The 22,030-nt window shown below is 42.7% G+C and overlaps 2 protein-coding genes across 2 annotated transcripts; both read right to left on the reverse strand.

Moving 5' to 3' along the window:
- Nucleotides 1-238: 238 nt before the first annotated feature.
- LOC311521839 (perilipin-3-like) lies at nucleotides 239-4,746 on the reverse strand. Its single transcript, XM_084630513.1, has 7 exons — nucleotides 4,674-4,746; nucleotides 4,110-4,305; nucleotides 2,909-2,991; nucleotides 2,372-2,606; nucleotides 1,711-1,907; nucleotides 1,342-1,464; nucleotides 239-788 (listed from the first exon to the last, which is right to left on the reverse strand). The coding sequence occupies exons 1-7, from the start codon at nucleotides 4,734-4,736 to the stop codon at nucleotides 381-383; spliced, it is 1,305 nt and encodes a 434-aa protein (XP_084486639.1). The 5' UTR covers nucleotides 4,737-4,746; the 3' UTR covers nucleotides 239-380.
- Nucleotides 4,747-9,911: 5,165 nt separating this feature from the next.
- Nucleotides 9,912-16,469, reverse strand: LOC311515048 (perilipin-3-like; the record flags this gene model as incomplete). The annotated part of the gene is made up of 6 exons (XM_084617888.1): nucleotides 9,912-10,238; nucleotides 11,520-11,656; nucleotides 13,761-13,908; nucleotides 14,531-14,604; nucleotides 14,884-15,082; nucleotides 16,407-16,469. The coding sequence occupies 6 exons, from the start codon at nucleotides 16,467-16,469 to the stop codon at nucleotides 9,912-9,914; spliced, it is 948 nt and encodes a 315-aa protein (XP_084474014.1).
- Between the last annotated feature and the right edge of the window lie 5,561 nt (nucleotides 16,470-22,030).

Consider the following 22,030-nt stretch of genomic DNA (forward strand, 5'->3'; position numbering starts at 1 on the left):
CCACGGGTTGCTACTACTGAGAAACAAGGCTGCATGTAGCATGACTAATTGCAGGTACAGATGTCTACTGTAGACCAGGAAACCACCTCTTAGAAAGAGCAGATTAGACCTCCATTTAAATGCAGTGACATTTTATTTTGAAGACAGTGATATTAAACACAAACAAGTAGTATCTGAGCTGAGAAGTGATCTCTATTATAGAAGTCACAACACCTCCAGAAGTTAGAGATGAGGCACACATTGCTTACTAGTACTAGCCATTGGGGTCTTTCCTGCAGACCTGTGCTAGTACACATGGAGTCACAAGGAAGACTGACTGAATCTGTGGAGACAAGGAATTCTGCCTTCTTCCTTAAGAGAAGAAGTTTTATGTTTCTAGGTCACAAGGCCTCCTCAGACTTGGATGCTGTGGCAACTTCAGCTTCCTCAGCCTCATTTTCTTGATTTTGTGGTTCAATGGAATCTGCAGACACCTTACCCGATGGGGTGAAGGGTCCCACAATCCAAGACAGAGGAGTATTCTCCATCATGTATGCCATCAGCTCATCCACATATTCCTGGGCCTTGGTCACCATCTCCTGGCTCTGAGTCAGGAGGCTGCTGGAGAGATCCTGGAAGGAATGGGCAGTGGAGAAAGAATCATGAAGCTCTTCCATGTTGTGATACACCTGTTGCACCTTATCCTGAAAGGTGGTGGGGAGACCTTGAATGCTGGATACTAGCATCTGGCAGGCATCCTGCAGCTGCTGGATAATGCTGCGGGACATAGCCAAAGTCTCAGACTCCATCTGTTGGAGAAGTAGAAGTTTAATTCTAATGTTCAAAAATAAATATCAAACTTGCCACTGCCTCAGGTGGTGTTGGAGCCAATGGTCTATTAGTACCTTGCAACAAAGTCTGCAATGGGTGTGCCATGCACTCTTTCAGGAGAAATATAAAGCCAAATTCCTCCTTCAAGGGAAGCAGCTTGTGACAATGGAGGTTAACACCAGAGGCAATAAGCCTTGTAAACTGGGTCAGAACAGAGCTAATCCAAGTTATTTAACAGGGGTTTCACCAGTTGCAAGCCTATGATCTACAATATCAGTTTTTAGGCTGTGCTGAGGTTAAAAAAGTAAGAAGCAGTCTCTTTAGATTCATGCTTGGCACAGACCTTGCTGGTGTGATGTCACTTTAGGGATGTCTAAGCAAGGAAGCCACCTATTTCTATTATGCTAATAGATGACTTTTGTAATAAGTCACCCAATTAAGATCAGCTACTTATCCAAAGATAAGCCACTCTGCAAGGTTGGCCAATATTCTGGGCCTTGCAGACCAGAGGGAACCCCCCCCCATACATACCTCTGGTTTTGCCAAATCTTTGGCCTCACTGCCTTTTGGCTGCTCTCTATTCCAGCTCAGCCATATGTGATGGAACTTCTCTTGGACTTCTTGAAGTTTAACACCTTGCTTAATGTATTCAATCTAGAAATGGATTAAGCATATTGAGAACAGACACTTGCACATCATTTATTCTAGTTCTACTGCTTATGAACTAGCCTTCACTCCACAGAGTGGTATGCTCAATGCATCAAGAGTAGAAGGGTCTAGTTACATAGCACACAACCATGACTGAGGTCTAAGCCTCATTGTACCACATTCTGTGCAGGCAGAATTAGAGGGGTTCCCCACCCTGGAGGGCATCAGCCTAAGAATTAGTTTATTTCCTACCAGTCCCATGGTTTGATGAAGCTGGGAAAGCGCCTCTCTGATGTTTTGACTGGTACGTCTCATCTTGTCTAGGGAATAGCGGTAGGCACGTTGGCGAAGTTTGGTTGACAGGGAACCTAAACGCACGAAGTAACTCCGATGCTCTTGTGGTTGTGCTGAAGACACTTCAGCACCTTCCACAGGTTCAGCAAGTTCAGCTAGAGGGAAGAAAGCTCAGGTTGTTCACCCTCTCAAATTGAGATTGGGAAAGGAGTACAAGCCATACTGATCTTCTGTTAAATCTTAAGCCAAACTCCTGTAACAAGGGTGTTTTAGCACCTATCAAGTAACTTCAGCCTTTAAAAAAAGGCCCACCTGTAACTGCTCCACTAAATAAGATTAAGCCAGTTTTTGCTTATTTGGATAAGGAAACTGACTTCTAATGAATAGTCATGCCCATAATTCCTTCCAGTACCACCCTGTCCACACTTGTAATCCCATAAAATTCAGGCAACATGCCTGCCAACTAAAAGCAGAGACTGCGGGTTAAGATATGAGCATGCTGTAGGATGAGCCTGAATTTGGTGACAGATGCAGGATTGAGGAGAAGCCTAGAGAAGTTTGGCCCAAAGGGAGGATTATCTTAAAAGCTAAAATAAGCTTGTCATTCATGTGTTCTGACCTAGTTCATCATCTGTCATGGGAAGATAGTGATCCAAAAGCTCTTCAGATTTCTCCAGCACTGCTTCCATTCCACTTATGGCCAACTGGCCCATTCTTGATTCCACAACTGTGCTCATGCGGTCAGTTACCATTGATTTGGTGGTCTTCATACCATCCTGTACAGCCTCTTTGGTCATATCTACCATTCTGATCATTGTCTCTTTGACATCTGTCAGTCTGGAAGATGCCAACTCCTGTGTTTCAGATGTAAGAGAAAGTTCAAGACATTATTGTACAGTAATGCAGAGTGATAATTCCACATTGACCCAGAGATTGAGGTTGGGGGATTACCACCTGCTCTGCCCCATAGGTCAAATCTTCAGGGGGAAGAACTGCATCTTGCTGTTAAACTCCGCACCAGAGTTATGTTTAAACACTAGCTCCCACCTCTTGACTGCTTTTAGTCTTGAGTGTTCCTCTATTGGAGGAAGCATCTCATTATTGGCACCCCTTTCATAAACACTTAATCTTGTAGAGCGAGGGTGGTGAAAGTTACCTTATCAGCAGTCTGTTGAAAGATTGGTAGAGTCTCCTCCACTTTGTCAGGTACTTCAGAAGTACACTCATCTGCTGTCATCACTAGAGAGACACCATAGTTTCTTAATTGGTCAATTTTGCTGCTGTAATATGTACAGAACCTGGCTCACATCTGTAATGAGAGCTTTGGTTCTCCAATATGTTCAGGCAGCAGCAGTTTGGGTTGTAGGTGCTGCACATTTACACACTTGCATGGAATCTAGACCTTCAGGGGGATTTCCTCCCTCTCCCCCAAGAGATGAGCTTTTCTGGTAAAAGTTTTCCATGAAAAGTAGTGTCCCCTTCAATAGTTTAGTTCCAGGTTTCCTCCCATACATCTTAATTCAGTTACTCAATCAAGATTGTTCCAACTAGCATCAGAACACTTTCTCCTCCCATCTATACTTACTGCAGAATTGTTTTCCCCAAGCATGCTAGGCATTACTTTACAGGCTCCCTCTTCTGGTGAGGGATTTATGTTCTTGGTAGAGTGGGAATGGACTATGTGCAAGGATCTCTCACTCCATAGTCTTACAGCTCTGAAGATTGATCAAAGATTTAACTCATCCCTCTGGAAGGCACCAATAAGTTTTTGCAATGCCTTGGCTGCAATAAATCCAATTAACTGTTCTCATGAAGGAGGCAAGTCAGGGAGTGCCCATTGCTGTTGGCATCAGGTAATAGCTCGAAAAGAAGCTAGTTAAGAATAGTTTAACAGCTGTAATCTGTTTGCAGTGTTGTTGTAGCCATGTTGGTCTAGAAATATTAGACAAGGTGGGTGAGGTAATCTTACCAAGAGAAGTTGGTCCAATAAAAGACTACATTTTGAGCCTCTCAAGATACAGAATGAGGATCTCATTTTGCAATTAGGTACCTTTCAAAGGGCTGAGCACTAATCTCACCTCCTAGCTACAGTGAAGGCGAGTACAAGTTCAGCAGTAGTAATTAGTGTAAGCAAAGCCCTTCATTATCCTCTAGCAAATGTTAGTTTATATCCACAGGCTACTGTGTTATTCCTATCACCACACCAACCCTGCTGCCAGTCTGTCCTCCAGTACTGCAGGCATACCGATTTTCATTATATCGGTTTTAGAGATGGAAGCTTCCCAATTGGGTGTTGAGATCCTACTGTCAAGGAATTGTACCATACAAACAGAAAGGTCTGCATATGTGCCACTCACCCTGAGGTTCAAGTTTAGTTACAAGTGGCTGTGCACTGATTACTGCAACGTTGGTTATGGACGTCACTCCCTTCTCTGCCATGTCACAGATGGACCTCACATAGGGATGGCTCTCCTTGGTGGAAGCATACGCAGTGGCAGCCAGATCATAGGCAGAGTTGACTAAAGGTAGACTAGCCACCCTCCTCAAGACATTCTAGAGAGGCAAGGGACAGAACAGTGAGTCAGGGAAGCAATGTTCTAAACTGGGTCTGAACCATTACTTTTTATACCCTTGGACATGTTGCCTCCCCAGTCAAAGGATTGTTTAATGGTGTGAAAGCCTGAAGAGCTAAGAGGCCCAACAGCTGCTTTTGAGAACTGAAACCAGATCACAAGTTTAACTAAAGCAAAAAGAATTTTTAAACATCCTTATAAGCCAAGCTATTTTGCAGCTTCTGGAAGAGCAACTGAATAGATCTCTAGACATGGAGGTGGGCATATGTGAAGCCTGCTACCAGACGCCAGCCAGTTATCTTTTGTATTCACATGTTGAACTAGCAATGCTAAAGAGGAAGCACCTACCTGTTGCTCCTCCTCCCCGTGCTCTGGGGATGCCATATTGGTGTCTTTTCCATTAGAAGTCATGGTATAATCAGATATACCTGAAAAGGGCAAGAAAGAAAGGCCTGAAGTTACAAGTTAACTTCTCCTTAAGAAATTTACAGCATCCTAAAGACAAGAGCAGTGTTCTGCTCTAAAGAAGGAGCAGAAGAAATGGCAGGGCCATTAGCAGATTAACAAAGTAGTAATATTTAGAGGAACATTAGCTCTTTAAAAAAAAGAAAAGGAGTACTTGTGGCACCTTAGAGACTAACCAATTTGAGCATGAGCTTTCGTGAGCTACAGCTCACTTCATCGGATGCATACCGATGAAGTGAGCTGTAGCTCACAAAAGCTCATGCTCAAATAAATTGGTTAGTCTTTAAGGTGCCACAAGTACTCCTTTTCTTTTTGTAAATACAGACTAACACAGCTGTTACTCTGAAACCTGTCATTAGCTCTTTAGTGAGCTAAATACATATTTCTTGCTTAAAAAAATAAGAGTAGTGACAATTGCAGTTCTACTGCAGCTAAGGAGAAAGGAAGCAGGAGGATTCCTTCTCGTGGCATAGAGAGGTTCAAAACAGTCCACTTTCCTGAGTCCATTAAAGGCAGTAAGTATCATTATTAAAGGCCATTTAATAGCTTTAACTGCAGAAAAAAAATTTTAAATTGTGATCCTGTCTCTCACCAGCTAAGGGGCTTAAGGCCAACAAGCATTAAGTTTCCCAGACTCAGCTTCCCAACTGCTGTCCCACCCACAGCTTCTTAATACAGACGCTTACACATCTAAACATTTCTTAGCAGCATAACTGCAAAGCCCTGACCAAGGAATTGTAGAAACAATTTTTAAAAAATGACTAAAATCCTTATTACCAACAAGTCCTACTACTTCAAGGACAAGCACCAAACCAACTCACTTACCTTTCTCAGTACTCCAGACACTGCTTTACTCCATTCACCACCTGGTCAGATTTTATACACTCCTGGTGATGTAATTGTGAGGGGAGGGAGTGAAATACTCAAGACTGACAGTTCAGGGAATCAATGAAAAGAAGGCTTTACTTTCCTGACCAATTGGAGAATGCAAATCCCTTGGGGACTGCAGAGATTGGGCATGAGTTATTCCCCAAATGTAATTCCAATTAACACTCCTGGGTCTTTACTGTCATCCAGCTGAACTCACTTTGCTTCCACAGCCTGCCTAGAAACAGTTGCTAGTTAGGATGGATAACATTTTCAAAAACACCTCTGTGACTTAAAAAGCCATAGACTTTCATGGCCCTTTCCAATGGGAAAGGGGAGAGAAAAGTTTTTAAAAAGAAGTAGAGAAAAGGGTAAAAAATTGAAACAGAACTTTTCATTTTGTTTTGAAAAATCTAAACCCCCCCCCCCCCCAAATAAAAATATCAGACAAATATAGACCATTTCTGGGGGAAAGGTTGCAGATAGTAATGTGCCTGCTTCTCCTGCATGTTGGCCATAGTTTCAAAGTAAAAACTGGCACACTGTAACGAAGAGTAGCATACTGAAGACTGGTAGTTTTCTCCAGTGGTTAGGATACTAGCCTAGGATTTGGGCTGGGTTCAATTTTATGCTCTACCACAGACTTTCTGCGTGACCTTGTGCAAGTCACTTAGCCTCTCAGTGCCTCAGTTCCCCCTCTGTGCAGCGGGGATAATGTGGCTTCCATACTTCATAGCGGTTTTGTGAGGTGCTCAGATACTCTGGCAATCAGGGCTATGTAAATACCTTAGATAGATAGTGAAGCATGTTGTTGGGGAACAAGCATTAGGTAGGGTAACTGGAAGAACTTGCCCCTCTCCTCCTTCAGCCCCCTTTCCAAAAAAAAAAGAAAAGAGAAAAGTATACCACATTCTGTTACAGGGAAGGGCGGGAGAAAGGAGTGTTTATCCGTCTGTGACCCCTTCATTGTTCTCCCTCAGGGTTTGAATTGGAAAAAAAAATGGTGGTACTGTCCCAAGCCCTGGCCACAATCCAAGCTCTGCCTATGTGACATGCTACTTATAGCAGATTGTGCAGATGTACAAAACATGAGCACACATGCTCTGCTGGGTTCCCCTTTGGGCTCAGGTCCCTCTCGGTAAGCTTCAGCTACACCAGTGGGTATGACCAGATTAAGACGGAGGCACAATAGCCACATGCCTGGATCCCAGTCATGTGATTATGTCAATCTCAGCTGCCGTTTACAAATAAATGTTTCTACCTCACATGGCTGCAAAGAAAAGCTTAGAATATCCACTGAATAGAACTGAGACAGTGATGTCTGCCCATGTCTGCACCCAGCCTCCTGCAGGGGGAGAAGCAGCATCCACCCCAAGAGAAGTAACTCTTTATCCTCCACCCGGCCCTTGCTGTTCCTGGTGTGTGCCCACCCACCTTCCCAGGACTTCAACAGATAAATGCCAAGCTGGGCTCTGTGGGATTGGTGTCATCTGGTCTTTTAGCCCCAAGGGTCAGATTTTGGCCATGGAAGTGTGAAGTTTCCTAATGACATCCACTCTCACCATGAAAATGAGATGTCAGTCCCAGTAGATTATGCACATATGCAATCCTCCCTCTCCTTTCTTGCTTACTTTGATCAGCAGTGAAATGGTTAAAAATCTAGACATGTATACCACCATCACTTGGCATGGGAGTTACCCCTCTTTGATGAATGGGGCAGTTCACACCTCTCTGAGCTCCTGTGTCAGGCTCTCTGCAGGGGCAGGCAAATGCCTGTGCGTCTGGTTTTGCTCTTTTCATGTTTTCAAGGTTTTTCCCATAATCTGTTGTCACATTATATTGATAGAGCTTAGCTCCATTATCACCTGAACACCAACCACTCCTGATAATGCAAGAAGCAAAGAAATGTAAGTCTGGACGGGACCTCCAATGCATCCTGACTGTTTTGGGATGAGAATGAGGCCGCTTTATCATATAACTTGCAAGACACAAAGTTTTCCAAGTAACTGAATTTGAAACAATTTTACTGTTCATTCTAAACATACGAAGCTGCATTTTTCAAATGTTCTTTCAGGCTGCATTTTGTAATGCTTAAGCAAAAGGCCTCTCCACTCCATTGACAGCGTATATGCCTTCAATACAGATAAATATCAAGGAAATTGTAAACATTTGTAAAATGAGCATGATTGCATGAAAATACAATTTCCCATTGGATTCCCTCTCGCCCACTGTACAGTACAGCCTTGTGACACAAACTACTTCATGGCATTACTTGTGATATTTTGGAGAAGGTGTGAGGTCCTGGTGCAGTTAGTTGGGACAGCAAAAGAGTTACGGATAAACCAGAAGCAACTCAGATTCTTTAGTTTAATTTTGATACCCTACCCAGTGCTGAATCCACCTTAACTTCCACCCTTGTAGTCTTTTTATGTTAGTGCTATCCCCTTCCTTTATGAACATTTACCCCAAATGGGCAACTAGACAGAGATTCTGAGATGCTTCCCTTTAGCTGCCACCTTTCCCACTTGACATTGTCATGCAACATTAAAATATTTGCGGGCGGACTAGGACTGAGCAAATAATGAATTTTTCATTTAAGGGGCTGAACAAAAAACAAAATTAAAAACAGTCGGTTCAAACCAAAACTGATTTTATTTTTCAGTTTCTCCTCATTGAAATGGAATAAATGAACAAATGTGTTTCAAGCCAAACAAAACCATTCATGTGACCCTAAAAGATTATTTTTCAGTTTTTAATTTCATGTAGGTTTTGGGTGCTTTGTACCCCCCTCCCTTTTTTTAAATCTAGCTAAATTTTGAAAAGAAACACCATTTCAAAATGAAAAAAAATAAAGTGTTTCATTCCCAAATGGTCAAAACGAAACTATTTGAAATGAAAAGTCAAAACATTTCATTTTGAAATGAACAAAACAAACTGGTTTGACTTTTTCAATTTCTTTCCCCCATTTTTTACTTGAATTTTCAAATAATTCCTGTGTTCTGAAAAATGCATTTTTTGGCAAATTTATGATTAATAATATTTTACCCAGCTCTAGTGAGGATTTTTCATCTTGTATCAAATTGAGCTTCTGTTACCTGTACTAAAGAATCCAGGCTCCTTAGCAAACTCATACACCTCTTTAGATGGCCTGGCTACTGGGGTGGAGTGGGGTACAAACCCCCACACTGTGTTAGCCTGGGTTACACTACCATTCCCATGTGGCAGCATTTCACACCCACTGTGCACAGGGGTAAATGACTACACAAGGTGCAAAGCAGTGGAGAAGCAGGCCTGTATTGTGCAAGTGTCCCAGGACATATAGTGAAGATCTATATATTCTTCTGCCTGGTCTGCCCACTCTCTTCCGACCTGCGTTTTGGAGGGCATTAGCAGCCCCACAGAGCCTGATATCACATTAGCTACAGAACAGTGATTCCTACTCAGCCATTCCGCCTGTCCTGCCTGGCTATGTAGGGCAAATCACAATGTTGCCTTTAAAGAGCTTTCTACTTACAAGAGGGGACAACTGGAACTCTAACAGAATTTAAACTACAACAGGGTTAAAAAAAGAACAAGATAAGTTCGTGGAGGATAGGTCCATCACTGGCTATTAGCCAGGATAGGCAGGGATGGTGTCCCTAGCCTGGTTGCCAGAAGCTGGGAATGGGCGACAGGGGATGGATCACTTGATGATTACCTGTTCATTCCCTCTGGGGCACCTGTCATTGGCCGCTGTCGGCAGACAGGACACTGGGCTGGATGGACCTTTGGTCTGATGCAGTAGGGTCGCTCTTATGGTCTTATGTAAAGGACTATGCAATGGCACATTCTGTTTGTGATCTTTTAAAATTCCTAATCTTTGATTAACCTCCCTATTTTAAATTGCTTCTGTTCACCACATGTGTAACCAAACAAAAGTCTTGCTCAAGGGCAGACTTGCTATAGTTCCCTTTCCCCTCCCGCAGCCGGTATTTAAATGATTCTGTGAATTTTGGGAGGCAGATTTCAGCAACAAAGGGACTTTGAAAGAACCTTTATTTATTTACTTCCAGGCTATTCTGAGGCTCAGCTCTAATCTCAGAGCTGGGTTCACAAAGATCAAAGCTTTCATTCGACAAACTTTACAGTTCTACAAATAAATTAGCTCCACAGGGAAGTCGTATCCTGTAACAGCTTCCAAACTTCTGCAGTCTAAATAGTGTCACTTGTCACGCGCGCCTTCTTTCCATATTCTGCAGTTTCTGTGGAGTCTGCTTATATTCTGCCTCTTAAAGCATTGAAGGGTCCCACAAACCAACACAGAGGTGTACTGTACACCACATACTCCAGCAGCTTATTCATATGTTCCTCTTTCTTGGTCACTTTCTCCCATATTTGGGAGAGGATTCGTCTAGACAGATCTTGGAAGGAATCAAGAGTGGAGAATGAAGCACGGAGCACTTCTGTGGTACGGGAAACTTGTAGCATCTTGTCCTGAAAGTTGACGGGAAAGTATTCAATAATGATCAGTAGGATCAGGTAGATGGTCTTCAGGGGTTGGGTAATTGTATGAACCAAGGCAATGATGCAATATTTCAGCAACTGCAAGAAGCAAATTAATATTGTGAAGGTACAATTTTAGAAATATCTCTTGAAATGGGAGACATCTACAACTAAACTATTGTTTGATCCTAAAACTGTTCCCCAATACAGAACCATTGTTCCCACTCTCTTTGATGTTTTCAGTGCCAATCCAGCTCTGTTTGGTATGGTTCCCCCGATCACTGAGGAGCTTCTGTTGAAGCTATATACCAGTGATACTCAGCGCTCAGTGGTGCAGGAGCCATATTAAAGATCAACATTACCCAGTAGTGTGAATTCATTGTTTCATTTACTATAGTACTATATTATATTTACATATATATATATATATATATATAAAACACACAGTAAATAAGTTAATAACTTAGTGGAAATTGATAACTTAATTGGTTAACAACATAGTAAAAGCATCCTGACTGGTTAATAATTAAATCACAGTGTTTTAATATCCCATGCTACAAAGAGCCACAGGAGACACATTAAAGAGACACTTGTGGCTTGTGAGCCTCAGTCTGAGTATCACTGCTATATACTGTCTGGAAGGGGCCGAGAGAAATAAAAAGTCTTGCAATCTTTGACTCTCATAAAGACTGGATTGCTAAAGAAAAAAAACTTATTAGGACAAAGATCAGCAATGAAGCTGCCAAACCTGAAAAAGATAAGTAAAACTGTCTAACTGAAGAAGCTAACTAACACTAATCCTAATGAAGAAGGCACTGGAAATGATACATTCTGACAAAACTGGGTCCATGGACCAGGCGAGGTTCTCGTTCCATCTGCCACCATGGCTGGAAAGAACTATGACAGTTGGTGCTTCACACCACTCGTATGGCACACCCTGCAAACGTTTGGAATCACAAGAGGAGGGTGTAAGGTAATGTTCCAGTGGCATTGGAAGGTTCCACTGATCCTGGCTGTGACACAGGTACATTCAGTGCTTAATTTGTGTCAGGCTTGCCAGAGCTGAGCCCCGGCACCTTTAGGCTTGGCAGTTCATAACCGCAGCACTTCTGGGCTTGCCGTATCAGTTATGAAAGTAAAAAAATTCTTGATCCCCAGCACTTAATTGCTTGAGCCCCAGCACTGTTTTCATTACAAATGAAGCACTGGGTATATCTCAAGAGTGGAAATATGCAGAGGCCACCCAAAGAAGAAGATTAGTTATATTGTGGTCCTGCCCAGAACATCTCTGGGATAAGGATGAAGAGAAAAGAAGAACTTTGTTACTACCAGGTAACTAGTTTGAAGAGCCTCCCAGATGCTTTGGCCAGCATTCCTCACCTTGCTCTGGGAATGCTGGTAAGCACATTGCTGGAATTTGGTCATCATGGAGCCCAGACACAGTAGGTAACTGTCATAATCTTGCTGCTGCTGACCAGAAGCCATTCCATGCCCTTCTACAAAAGCTGTAGGTTTAACTGAAAGAGACAAGAGAATAAGGTTATACTGACAAATGAAAGGCGATGATGCCAGAATGGACCACAGCTTCCCCAAATCTTCATTTGAAAGCCTGACTTACAGATTCATAGATTATAAAGCCAGAAAGGCCCACTGTGGTCATCTAGTCTGACCTCCTGTATAACACAGGCTATAGAACTTCCACACACCAATTCCTAGAGCAGAGCTCTTAGAAAACCTTTGCAGCACATGTACCCTAGATACTAAGGGTCAGATTTTCAAAAGTATTTAGGAACCCAGAAGGATAAATAGGTACCTGGTGGGATTTTCAAAAAATTCCTAAGCACATAATTCCCACCAATAGAGATAGGCACCCTGGCATTTTGCACATCTCACTAGATCCCTGTCTGCATCTTTAGGTGCCTCAATACCTTTAAAAATCTGGCCCTTTGGCAACAGCACTACTATTACCACTATTCACCACCAATCGAGTGATGGAATTGTTTTAATGAGAAATTGGGTAAACTACTATTGCTGTTATTTGTATTATGGCAGCACCTGGAGTCCCCAACTGACTCAGGTCTTGTTGTGCTAGGCACTGTACATACACGTAGCAGAAGACAGTCTCTTCCCCTAAGAATTTATAATCTAAACAGACAATGTGTGGAAGAAAAGATTATCCCTATTTTACAAACGGGGAACTGAAGTACAAAGAACTGAAATGACTAGTCTGAGGCCCTACAGGAATTTGCGGCAGAGCTGGGAATGAAACCCAGATCCAGTGTGTGTAACCACTTTTCCTCTGAAATTAGCCAGTGCTTTTCTAGAAAGGTCAGTGGTTCTTAAAGTATCTCCTCCCCATTTACTACCATTTACCCTTTGGTAAGGAACATAACCATTGAACACACACTTGTATTTCCCCAATCCGTGAAGCATTAACACCCCCCAAGTGACAGCATTTGCGCCAGGATGTAAACACACTCAGCACCAGTCATAGGTTTATGGCTTGGGATCTTGCTGTCCCAGATGTCTGCATTTTACTGAGCAATCATCAGCAGAACAAATGTTACATAACAGCTTAACACATGTCATCGCAGCTGAGGTCAAGTCTCACTTCACAAGGTGCCTGGGGACATATTTTAAACTCATTCTCTTCTGTCAGTCTGATATTTGTCTTCCTTTTACACCACAGGGAGGTGAATGGATGAAAGCAAGGTCTAGAATGAAGGAGTAGCTCATGGCTTAAAGCTAGTTCAAGTGGGAATCCTGTTAATTATTCGGTCTTATCAATGCAAGGGGTCCTTTATCCATTTACTGGCTTGTTATTATATCAGCCAACTCCAAAGAGAAGGTAAGTCCAAGATAATGAAAAGAGCAGCACATTGGGATGCCCCCATTTTATTTTGGAGCTATGGCAAAAATATTGACACCAGGACTGGAATTTTCAAAAGAACCTATGAGATGTAGGTACTCAGCTTTTACTGGAAATCAGAAGAAGCTGAAAACCGAACTCCCTTAGGCTCTTTTGAAATTCCCATCCCAAGTGTGACCCAGACAAGTTCTTACCCACTTCACCAGCCATGGGGAGGCAGGGATGTGCTCGTTCTTCAGCTGTCTCCAGCACAGCTTACATTTTGTTCTTGCCCATATGACTACAGCTGATCAGGAATTTTTCAGCGGAATGTTTTTATATTGGAAAATACAGATTCATCAAAACCAAAACTATTCACAGAAGTGTAGTGATTTGGATGCAACTTTCATCGTGAAGGCTTCTCAGCCTCAGGATGGAATTGACAGAACCCCATCCCAAAACAGCCAATAGCCTGGTAGCTAGGGCACTAATTGGGATGTGGGGGCCCCAGGTTCAGCTCCCTGCTCCAAATCAGGCAGGGCAGAAACTACGGCACTAGTCTGGGTCTCCCACATGCCAGACTAGTGCCGTAATTACCAGGCTATTTTGGGGTGGGAGTCACTTGTGTTTTTTAATGAAAATGTTTGAAAGGTCTCATTTTCATTCCATTGTGGAACAAAAACGCATTTCAAATCCTCCAGTTTTTATGTCAATCAGAATTCTTGTTTTTCAGCCAGTCCTACATACTTTTCATCCCATGACTGTATCCATACCATTAATCACTGCTGATTTGGGGGTCTCCATATTGGTCTGGATGGCCTCTTTGGTCAGGCCGACCACTCCTATTATTGTCTTGGTCACTGCATCATTTTCACCCATCACTTTGGAAAACCTCATGAAGTCCTTTGCATCTGAAACAACCTGAAAATAAAATAGAGGAAAGTTGGATTTATACTTTAAAAAAAAAAAAAAAAGCTCTTGGGCAAAGTTTTCAGAGTCGGGTGCCCAAAGCTAGGCTGCTAAATTCATAATGAGATATATAATAAGGTGGGGGTAAATTTTCAAAACTTCTGAACAACTGCAGGTCCATTTTTTAATGCTTTGACCTAAGATCTCATTTCAAAATAAGGTAGATATCAATTGATGAAGGGACATCACCTTCTGCTTGTTGTGAGCTTTAATCTTCCATACAGTAGACACTTCAGCATAATGTTGTCCTGGAACATCTATGAAATGGGGCTTGTGTCATCCAATTTTATCTGCCCTTTCCTAGTTTGCGGTCATCAGAAAATGTGTGTTTGTCCACTGCCCCAATATTTCCTCCAGTGTTTGAATTGAAACTGCATGGACTGCCTGTTATAGTCTAGTGAAATCCACAATAACCCATTTTTTGATCAAATACATTCTTGCAAAATAGGCTACAACTATCCACACCTCTCCAGCAAGGCATTCAGCTGCCACCACTGCTCTAGTCACTCTTGCTAATAGATCGGATCAGAGCCTTCCCCTTTAAAGAGTCTCTAGTTGAATAAAAGATAATTACCTGATCAGCGTTTTGACAAAGTATCGGCAGCTTCTCCTCCACTGACTCTAGACCCTTGCAGTTTACTGTTGCAGCTATAGAGAGGTAAATTGAATTAGTTTCTTGACTCTCTTTCAGTGTGAGCAGGAACAGACTGGCTTATGTTTATATATCATAGTTCTCAGATCAGCCACATCACAAGTGGAGACAGAGGCCAATTTTCCAGATGGTTTTAGGCACAGAAGTTGCTGAGAAATTGCACACCACCTACGTATGACAGTCAGGACTGAATGAGGAATTTCCCACTAAATTTTTATTTTGAGTTACACTTTCCCTTCCCATTGAGAAAAGCTTCTCTGTCTCAGTTTACTCACATTGAGGTTCCAGGGTATTCAGAACTGGCTGTGCACTGCTGACCACAACTTCATTAATGGTCTTCACTCCTTTCTCTGTCCCAGTACATATAAATTTGATGTACGGGTGTCTCTTTTTGATGGAAGTATATTTAGTGGAAACCAAGTGACAGACATTGCTTACGAAGGGTAGGCCACTAGGTTTCTTCAAGACATTACACTGAGGCAAAACAGAAAAAGTCACATTAGCAAAGATTCACTGGTAGGGTGAGAAGCAAACGCAAAACTCCCATTGATCTATCTGGCTTTCCAAAGGATTAGGACCAGTGCAGAGCTAGTTTAAATGGAAGCACTTCATTGAAGTCAATGGAGCTACACCAGGTACAGTGGTTGTAGATCTGGAGTTGTAGAGGAAATGAAATCCTACTGTTTGCTCAAAGAAAATCAGAGTCCATGGTCTGCGTTAATACATCTATTTAAACTAGGTAAGTTGAAAAGTCTAATAAAATCAAACATCTAGTCCTACTTCACATTTCTGAGCAATAAGTACTGGAGGTCCATACATTGAGAAGACATTGGGCTTTGGCGGTAGAGGAGGAGAGTTTACAGCAATTTGAGTCCAGGTACAACTTCTACTAGTTCTGTCTTTGAACTCTTTAAACAGAAAATTAGGATGAAACAAAATCAAAAGATTCTTTTACCCCTTGCCCTTTAAGGAGGGGGTGGAATACTTAGTTATGACTGTTTCTAGTCTTAGTCTAGACTGTTTCTCATCTAATCTAGTGTGACTAATTTAGTAACTAAAAGGAGATGTCATTTCGTTTGCTATGTACTGCACCTTCAAAATCCACCCCTTCTTGCTCACTTTGGGGGCTCTTGTGAGACAGCTGCTATTTTGTTTTTCAGTTCAGATGCAGTTTTATGCCAATATTACATCACACCAGTAACATAAAACTGGTGTACAGGCCCTTTATACATGTTCTTTGTTGTTTTCCTTAATCAAAAATCAAAGTCAGCTAGACTAAAAACAAACATTGTTTTGGTCGTTGTGCATGGAAAAACATAACAGAAGAAATCACTGAACAGTGGAATGGCTATTTAGAATAGACTTCCAGAAACCACCTTTGAATTAGCTGGACTTCCAGAAACCACCTTTGAATTTGCTGAACAATTGTCAGATACAAATTTTGCTGTGTCAGTGTTGGCCTTGGCATATGACACCAGTGTGGATGAGAAGGGCTGGAAAAAACAAGTCCTGATACTACTTATAAACCTAATGTGATACCCTCAGCTGGTATAAATCAGCACACCTCCAAAGATAGACAAGCCAATTTACACTAGCTTAGGACCTGGTCCACTATCTTTCTTGGCACAGAATGGAGAATTTAGTATTCACATTCATTCAGTTCTGGACTCATTTCAACAGTCACTAGGCACATTTCTTGACACTTTTGTGTAGGCCTGAATTACCTGTTGGCTGGTGCTTAATAGTGCAAACCAGTATCCTGCCTGCTGAACCCCATATTCCTACAGCATGTACCCACCTGCTTCTTCTGTTCCCAGTTCTCTGAGGAAGCAATGTCTAGTTTGGTCATCTTAGAGGACATGGTGCAGTCAGTTATAACTGAAAGCCAACAGAGAGACGTAACAGTGTTAAATTAACAGTGTTAAGTTAAGTTTAATGGAAACCTCAGATAACACACAAGGATGGAGAATCTCACAGACTGATCAAAGCCTAAACTACATATGGGGCCAAATCCTGATCTCAATTTCAACCCTGACAATCTGGACTAACTCCATTAAAGTCAATGCCCCGTGTTCTCTCTCTCTCTCTGTCTGTCTGTCTGTCATACACATACATAGTAAAACTCTCTTTCTATGTGTAAGTTGCTCTGAGGGAATGTGAAAAACCTATTACGTGCTTGATCCTGACCAGTGCATGTGGGGGAATGCTGTGCATGTGAGCACAAGCTAAAAGATGATGAGAAGGACAGGGAATGCAAGGGAATCTGATCCTGCCTTAATGAAAGCACTGCTGCATAGCCACTGACTTTCTCCTCTTCCTAAGTAGGAGTAACTCAAAGAGGGGATCAGAGTAACAGCCGTGTTAGTCTGTATTCGCAAAAAGAAAAGGAGTACTTGTGGCACCTTAGAGACTAACCAATTTATTTGAGCATGAGCTTTCGTGAGCATCCGATGAAGTGAGCTGTAGCTCACGAAAGCTCATGCTCAAATAAATTGGTTAGTCTCTAAGGTGCCACAAGTACTCCTTTTCTTTTTTCAAAGAGGGGAGTATATAATGTTTCGTTTGCATGCTGGGAGTCTCTCTTAAGCCTGTTTCTTCTCTCACAGAACTATTTCTCATCCTTTTTTCTCCCTAGAATCAAGAGGAAGGTAGCAGATGCACACAGAGTCTAAGACTTACACCCTCCTGTACTCTCTGCTCCTATTCAAGACAGAGCACAGCAGCCTTGCATGTCCTGGTGCACATCATCCAAGGCCTAAGTGGATGAAAAATTATGACCCCCACTAGCCAAGGACCATTCATCTAACTAACTTCTAATTAAGTGAACAATCATCATGCAAAGCAATTTTTCAACTTGAAGCCAGTCGATACTACTGTTCATGCCACAGCCAGGTGATTGGCAGCTAGGGATTCACACTGGATACAGAATGCCAGCCTCTTGTGTTGGTCTCTAGTCTTCTAACTCAGCTAGATTAATTAAATAATCAGTCCATGTGGGATGCAAAACTATTTGAAGAAGTTAAAATACTCCTCTCACTTTTCAAATTTTGTTCTCCTGTTATGATTATTTGTATTGCAGTAGCCCCTATGTATCTAGATAAGCAGATATGCTGATCACCTCACAATTTTTCATGGATTTTAACTTCACAATACCCCTATGAGATAGGGAAATATTACCCCCATTTTACAGATGGGAAACTGAGGCACAAGGTAGCTTAAATGATCTGCCCAAAGTCTCACAGAAAGTTGGTAACTGAGCTTGAAATTAAGCCAGGGTCTCTTGAGTCCCAGTGTAGTGCCCTATGCACTACATCATCCTTTGTACCCCAGCAGCCCCCAACCAATAGCATGGCCCCATTGTGCTAGGTGTTCCACAAATACCTAGTGAGAGACACTCCCTGCCCTGAAAATCTTACATTAGAATTAGACCAGACAGAGAGAGATGGAGAAAAGGACAGAACTTTCAAGCAGAAAACTGGCAAATGAGGAACACAGAGGTAAAGTGACTTGCCCAGCATGATCTCGGATATCTGTGGGAGAGCTGGAAAATGAATGCACATCTCCTGAGTCCCATTCCAGTGTCCCAACTATAACTCAGTACTTCCTCCAATAACAACCTCTTCCCAGCTTCACTGAAGCAGCAGCAGCTCTGATTACCTGCCAGCAGGTGATATCGTGTTTGTTTTCATCATTGGCGGGATGGTCTACAGGTGAACAAATTATTCCGTTAGTCTTATTCTTCACCCCCAGAACTCATGTAAGATAACATTGTGTGCATTTTACACCATTCTCATTCCAGGGATACTTTAACACCATTCAAGCACCTGTTACCGGACTATTTCAAAACCTGACCCTCTACGCCTACAAGATAATTACACTTTGTAATAGACCAGAAAATTCTGCCTCATCATTGGCTAAAAATAGTCATGTGACAAAACATGGCATTTCTATTGTTTACCTTCACAGATGTAAACAGTGGGATAAGAAGCAATGTTGCCCAATCAAATCATGTATGCAAATAACTACATTATGATTCTCTGCAGCTGAGTTCGGTGGTGCCTCTCACCTTTGGGCCAATCAGCTATTATATGCAAATCCCTGCTTCCTCATTGGCTCAGAAATGAATAGTTTTTTCTCAGCCTTTAATTTTATTTCAGTTTTTTGGGGGAACTCCATGATTGTATAGTTTCGGAAGTATCTGATCATCTCTTTGTTATAGCTTCGTAAGTCTTAGGAAACCACCCATGTATATAATGCCACATGCATTTGCTTTGTACTGTAGTGATCCTTAGTCACTAGTTACCTGTCAAATCAGGAACCTTTTGATATTTATGTAAACAGAAATACATATATAGCTGCTATTCCTGTTTTAATGGGAAGTAAACTAAGGCACCTGAGGCTGTGTGACTTGGGTAAGTCACTTAACATGCCATTGAAAGTGCTAACACAGAATCCTGTCTCCTATCTTTTGGTTTATTGACTGAAAAACACTTTCAAAGGGTCGGAGCATAGCTCCTGCTCACGTTGAGTCATACGTATGGAATGTATTTATCCCTCCTGTCAATTCAAAAAGTCAGAGTGTACTGCATTGGATACAAAGAACCCATATTTGTAGCTTAGGAAAACATTTTAAAAATGGGTCTAAATTAGCTTCCTGCCATTCCCCACACAGCTCAGCCTGAAGGAGCACCTCAGCAAAACATTGAGCACCTTGCAAACATTTGCTATTAATTACAGGATCTTAGAACAACAACTCACAGCTCCAGACTCAAAGGAAAGAGGCCAAGTGAGGCCTCAAAAGTTAGCCCTACGCTTATAATTTAAAGCAGTACCTTACAAATCTCCAATGTACATTGCAAATAAGTCTTGATTCTCTATTCTAACAGCTCTGAAAACTTTTAAAAGCCCAGCTGCCAAGCATTAAACTGCAGGCTGGAATGCTAGTGTGTAATTTCATTGCACAGGAAAGCTAACTAAAAGCCTGTTTACCAGCTCCTCCTTGCACCTCAAAGAAAAGCAGCACAGTTCAATGATACACAACCAAACTCACTGGACCAACCTCTTTCAGATGTAGTTTAAGGGCTTATACGGCCTCACTTGCCAATTGACTCCATTCCCTCCTGCACTAAACCTTGTCCAAATAGTCCTCCAAACTCAGAAAATCCCCAGGCCCCTCAGCTCCCACAACCCAATACCCAGCTACTTGAGAATCCCTCCAGGCTCAGAATTCTTCCTCTCCCTACCTAACACCCACTACCATCAGTCTCAGAGGACCCATGCCCTGCCCCTTTATACCTTTTTTTAAAACAATGAGCAACAGGTGGTATTGCATCCCATGGTACAAAGCCACAATACACAGCGGTGACAATACTGAGAGGACATAGTACCCCTAATTGAGGTCTGCCCCTGGTGGTGACCATTTTGGGCAAGGCCAGGTACCCATAGCAGTAGCAGGGGGGCTACTGGGGAAGCTGGTCCGCTGGGGAAGAGTCAAATGAGAGATTTTGGAGGAAGCAGAAGAAATCCATAAGAGACCCAGGGCTCTGGGTATTTGTGCTCATCTCTTTTTAGCAAGTTTCAGCAGGGGAAAGGCCCATTGCTGAGTGAATGGGAGCGAATTTTTCCACTCTGTTCCCCTGACAGACACCATGGCTGTTGTCACCCCTAGCAACATCTCCAGGATGAAGTCAGCTGCCAGTCTTGCTGGGTAATCTACTATGGCTAGAAAGTGTTATTACGCAGTTTCCACTGAGCCTGCCTAACTTGCTGGGAGGAGTTGGAGAGAGACTTCTTCTTCCTCAGAGCAGGAAAAGGTTTTGGGTAAGAAACTTCAGGCCTAAACGGTAGGGTGACCATATGTCCCATTTTGGCTGGGAAAGTCCCTTTTTTAAGCCCTGTCCCTGCCATCCCGACATTTTTTTTTTTCCAAAAGGAGGCATTTTTCCCATTTGCTCTGGGCAGCTTGATCAGTTGGCAAGAGCAAACGGGACAAATGCCCACTTTTGTCAAAAAAGTGGGGTGTGGTGTGGAGGAACATGGGGGGAGGCAAGCAGAGATGCCAGCCCCCTGCAACAGGAGAGACAGAGCTGGGGAGGGGAGGCACTGGCAGCGTTTCAGCATGGGGGTCAGCAGGGTTTCAGCAACCTGCCAACAGCCTCCTGAGGGGCCCCTGGCAGGGTTCCAGACATGGGCAACAGCCTCATGGGAGTGGGGAGTACATCTCGGGTGAGTGGCTAGTAGTGTCCTGTTTTCTCTTTGGAAAATATGGTCACCCTACTAACAGGCGACTGGGGAATGTTGCAGAAACACTAAAGGACATCAGGTTAATGGTAATGAGGAGACCCAGGGTGACATCCCGACCCCAGTGAAGACAGTGGGAAACTCAGTGAGACACTGGAAGGGAGTTTTAAAACTCTTCTGTGATGAGAAGCCTCCTCTGTGGGTTTTGCAGTGTCCCAGAATCACGTTTCCTTGTGTTCCCCTATCTGTGTGGTATAGCCATCTGCTGTATTGTAAGCTTGGCACCTCTAGTTAACACTAATACATAATAAAGTGGACATAACTCCCATTGAGTTCAGTGGGTTTTGCTCCTGATTCCAGGAGGGCTAAATTGAGTACATCTAACACCTCACATACAAAAGTATATCCACTAATCTTGGGGACAAGGGCCCTGCCAAGCTGCTGTGTCCCCTGTGTCTAGAGCTGCTGAGACCCATATCTCCTAGAGCAAACGGCCATGTGGGGCTGCTGTGCCTCCCAGCCCTGTACAACGAGTGGATGTAGGCAGGGCCATAATGGATAAGACCAGTTAAGAGAGTGGACCCTAATTTTTTACTGTGTATAAAGCCACAGATTCATTTAATACATCTTGTCCCTGGAGGCTGAAACTAGGACTGGGTGAACAGGTTCAGATAAGGTAAAGACAGAACTAAATTTTTGTGTGAAATTGCACTTGAACCCAAAACTATGGGAAGGTTGTGCCCCTGCACTTCATCATTTTGGCCTGATCTACACTTAAAAGTTAGTTCCATATTGCTATGTCGGCCCTGGGATGTGAAAAATCCACATCCCTGACTGATGTAGCTATGCCAACCTAACCCCCAGTGTAGACACAGCTCTGTCAATGAAAGAATGCTTCTGTCGACCTACCTACTGTCGTTTGGGAAGATGGTGTTCCTAATCTGATGGAAAAACCCCTTCTGTTGCTGTAGGTTGCATCTAGACTATAGGTTTATGTCGTTATAGCTACGGTGAAGTAGCTATGTTACTATAGTCTCAGTTTATAGTCTCTGACACTAAACTGGGAGGAGAGGTTGATACGCTGGAGGGTAGGGATAGGATACAGAGGGACCTAAACAAATTGGAGGATTGGGCCAAGAGAAATCTGATGAGGTTCAACCAGGACAAGTGCAGAGTCCTGCA

This window comes from Lepidochelys olivacea (assembly GCF_965140295.1).
Source record: "Lepidochelys olivacea isolate rLepOli2 genome assembly, chromosome: 1".
NCBI lineage: Eukaryota > Metazoa > Chordata > Testudines > Cheloniidae > Lepidochelys > Lepidochelys olivacea.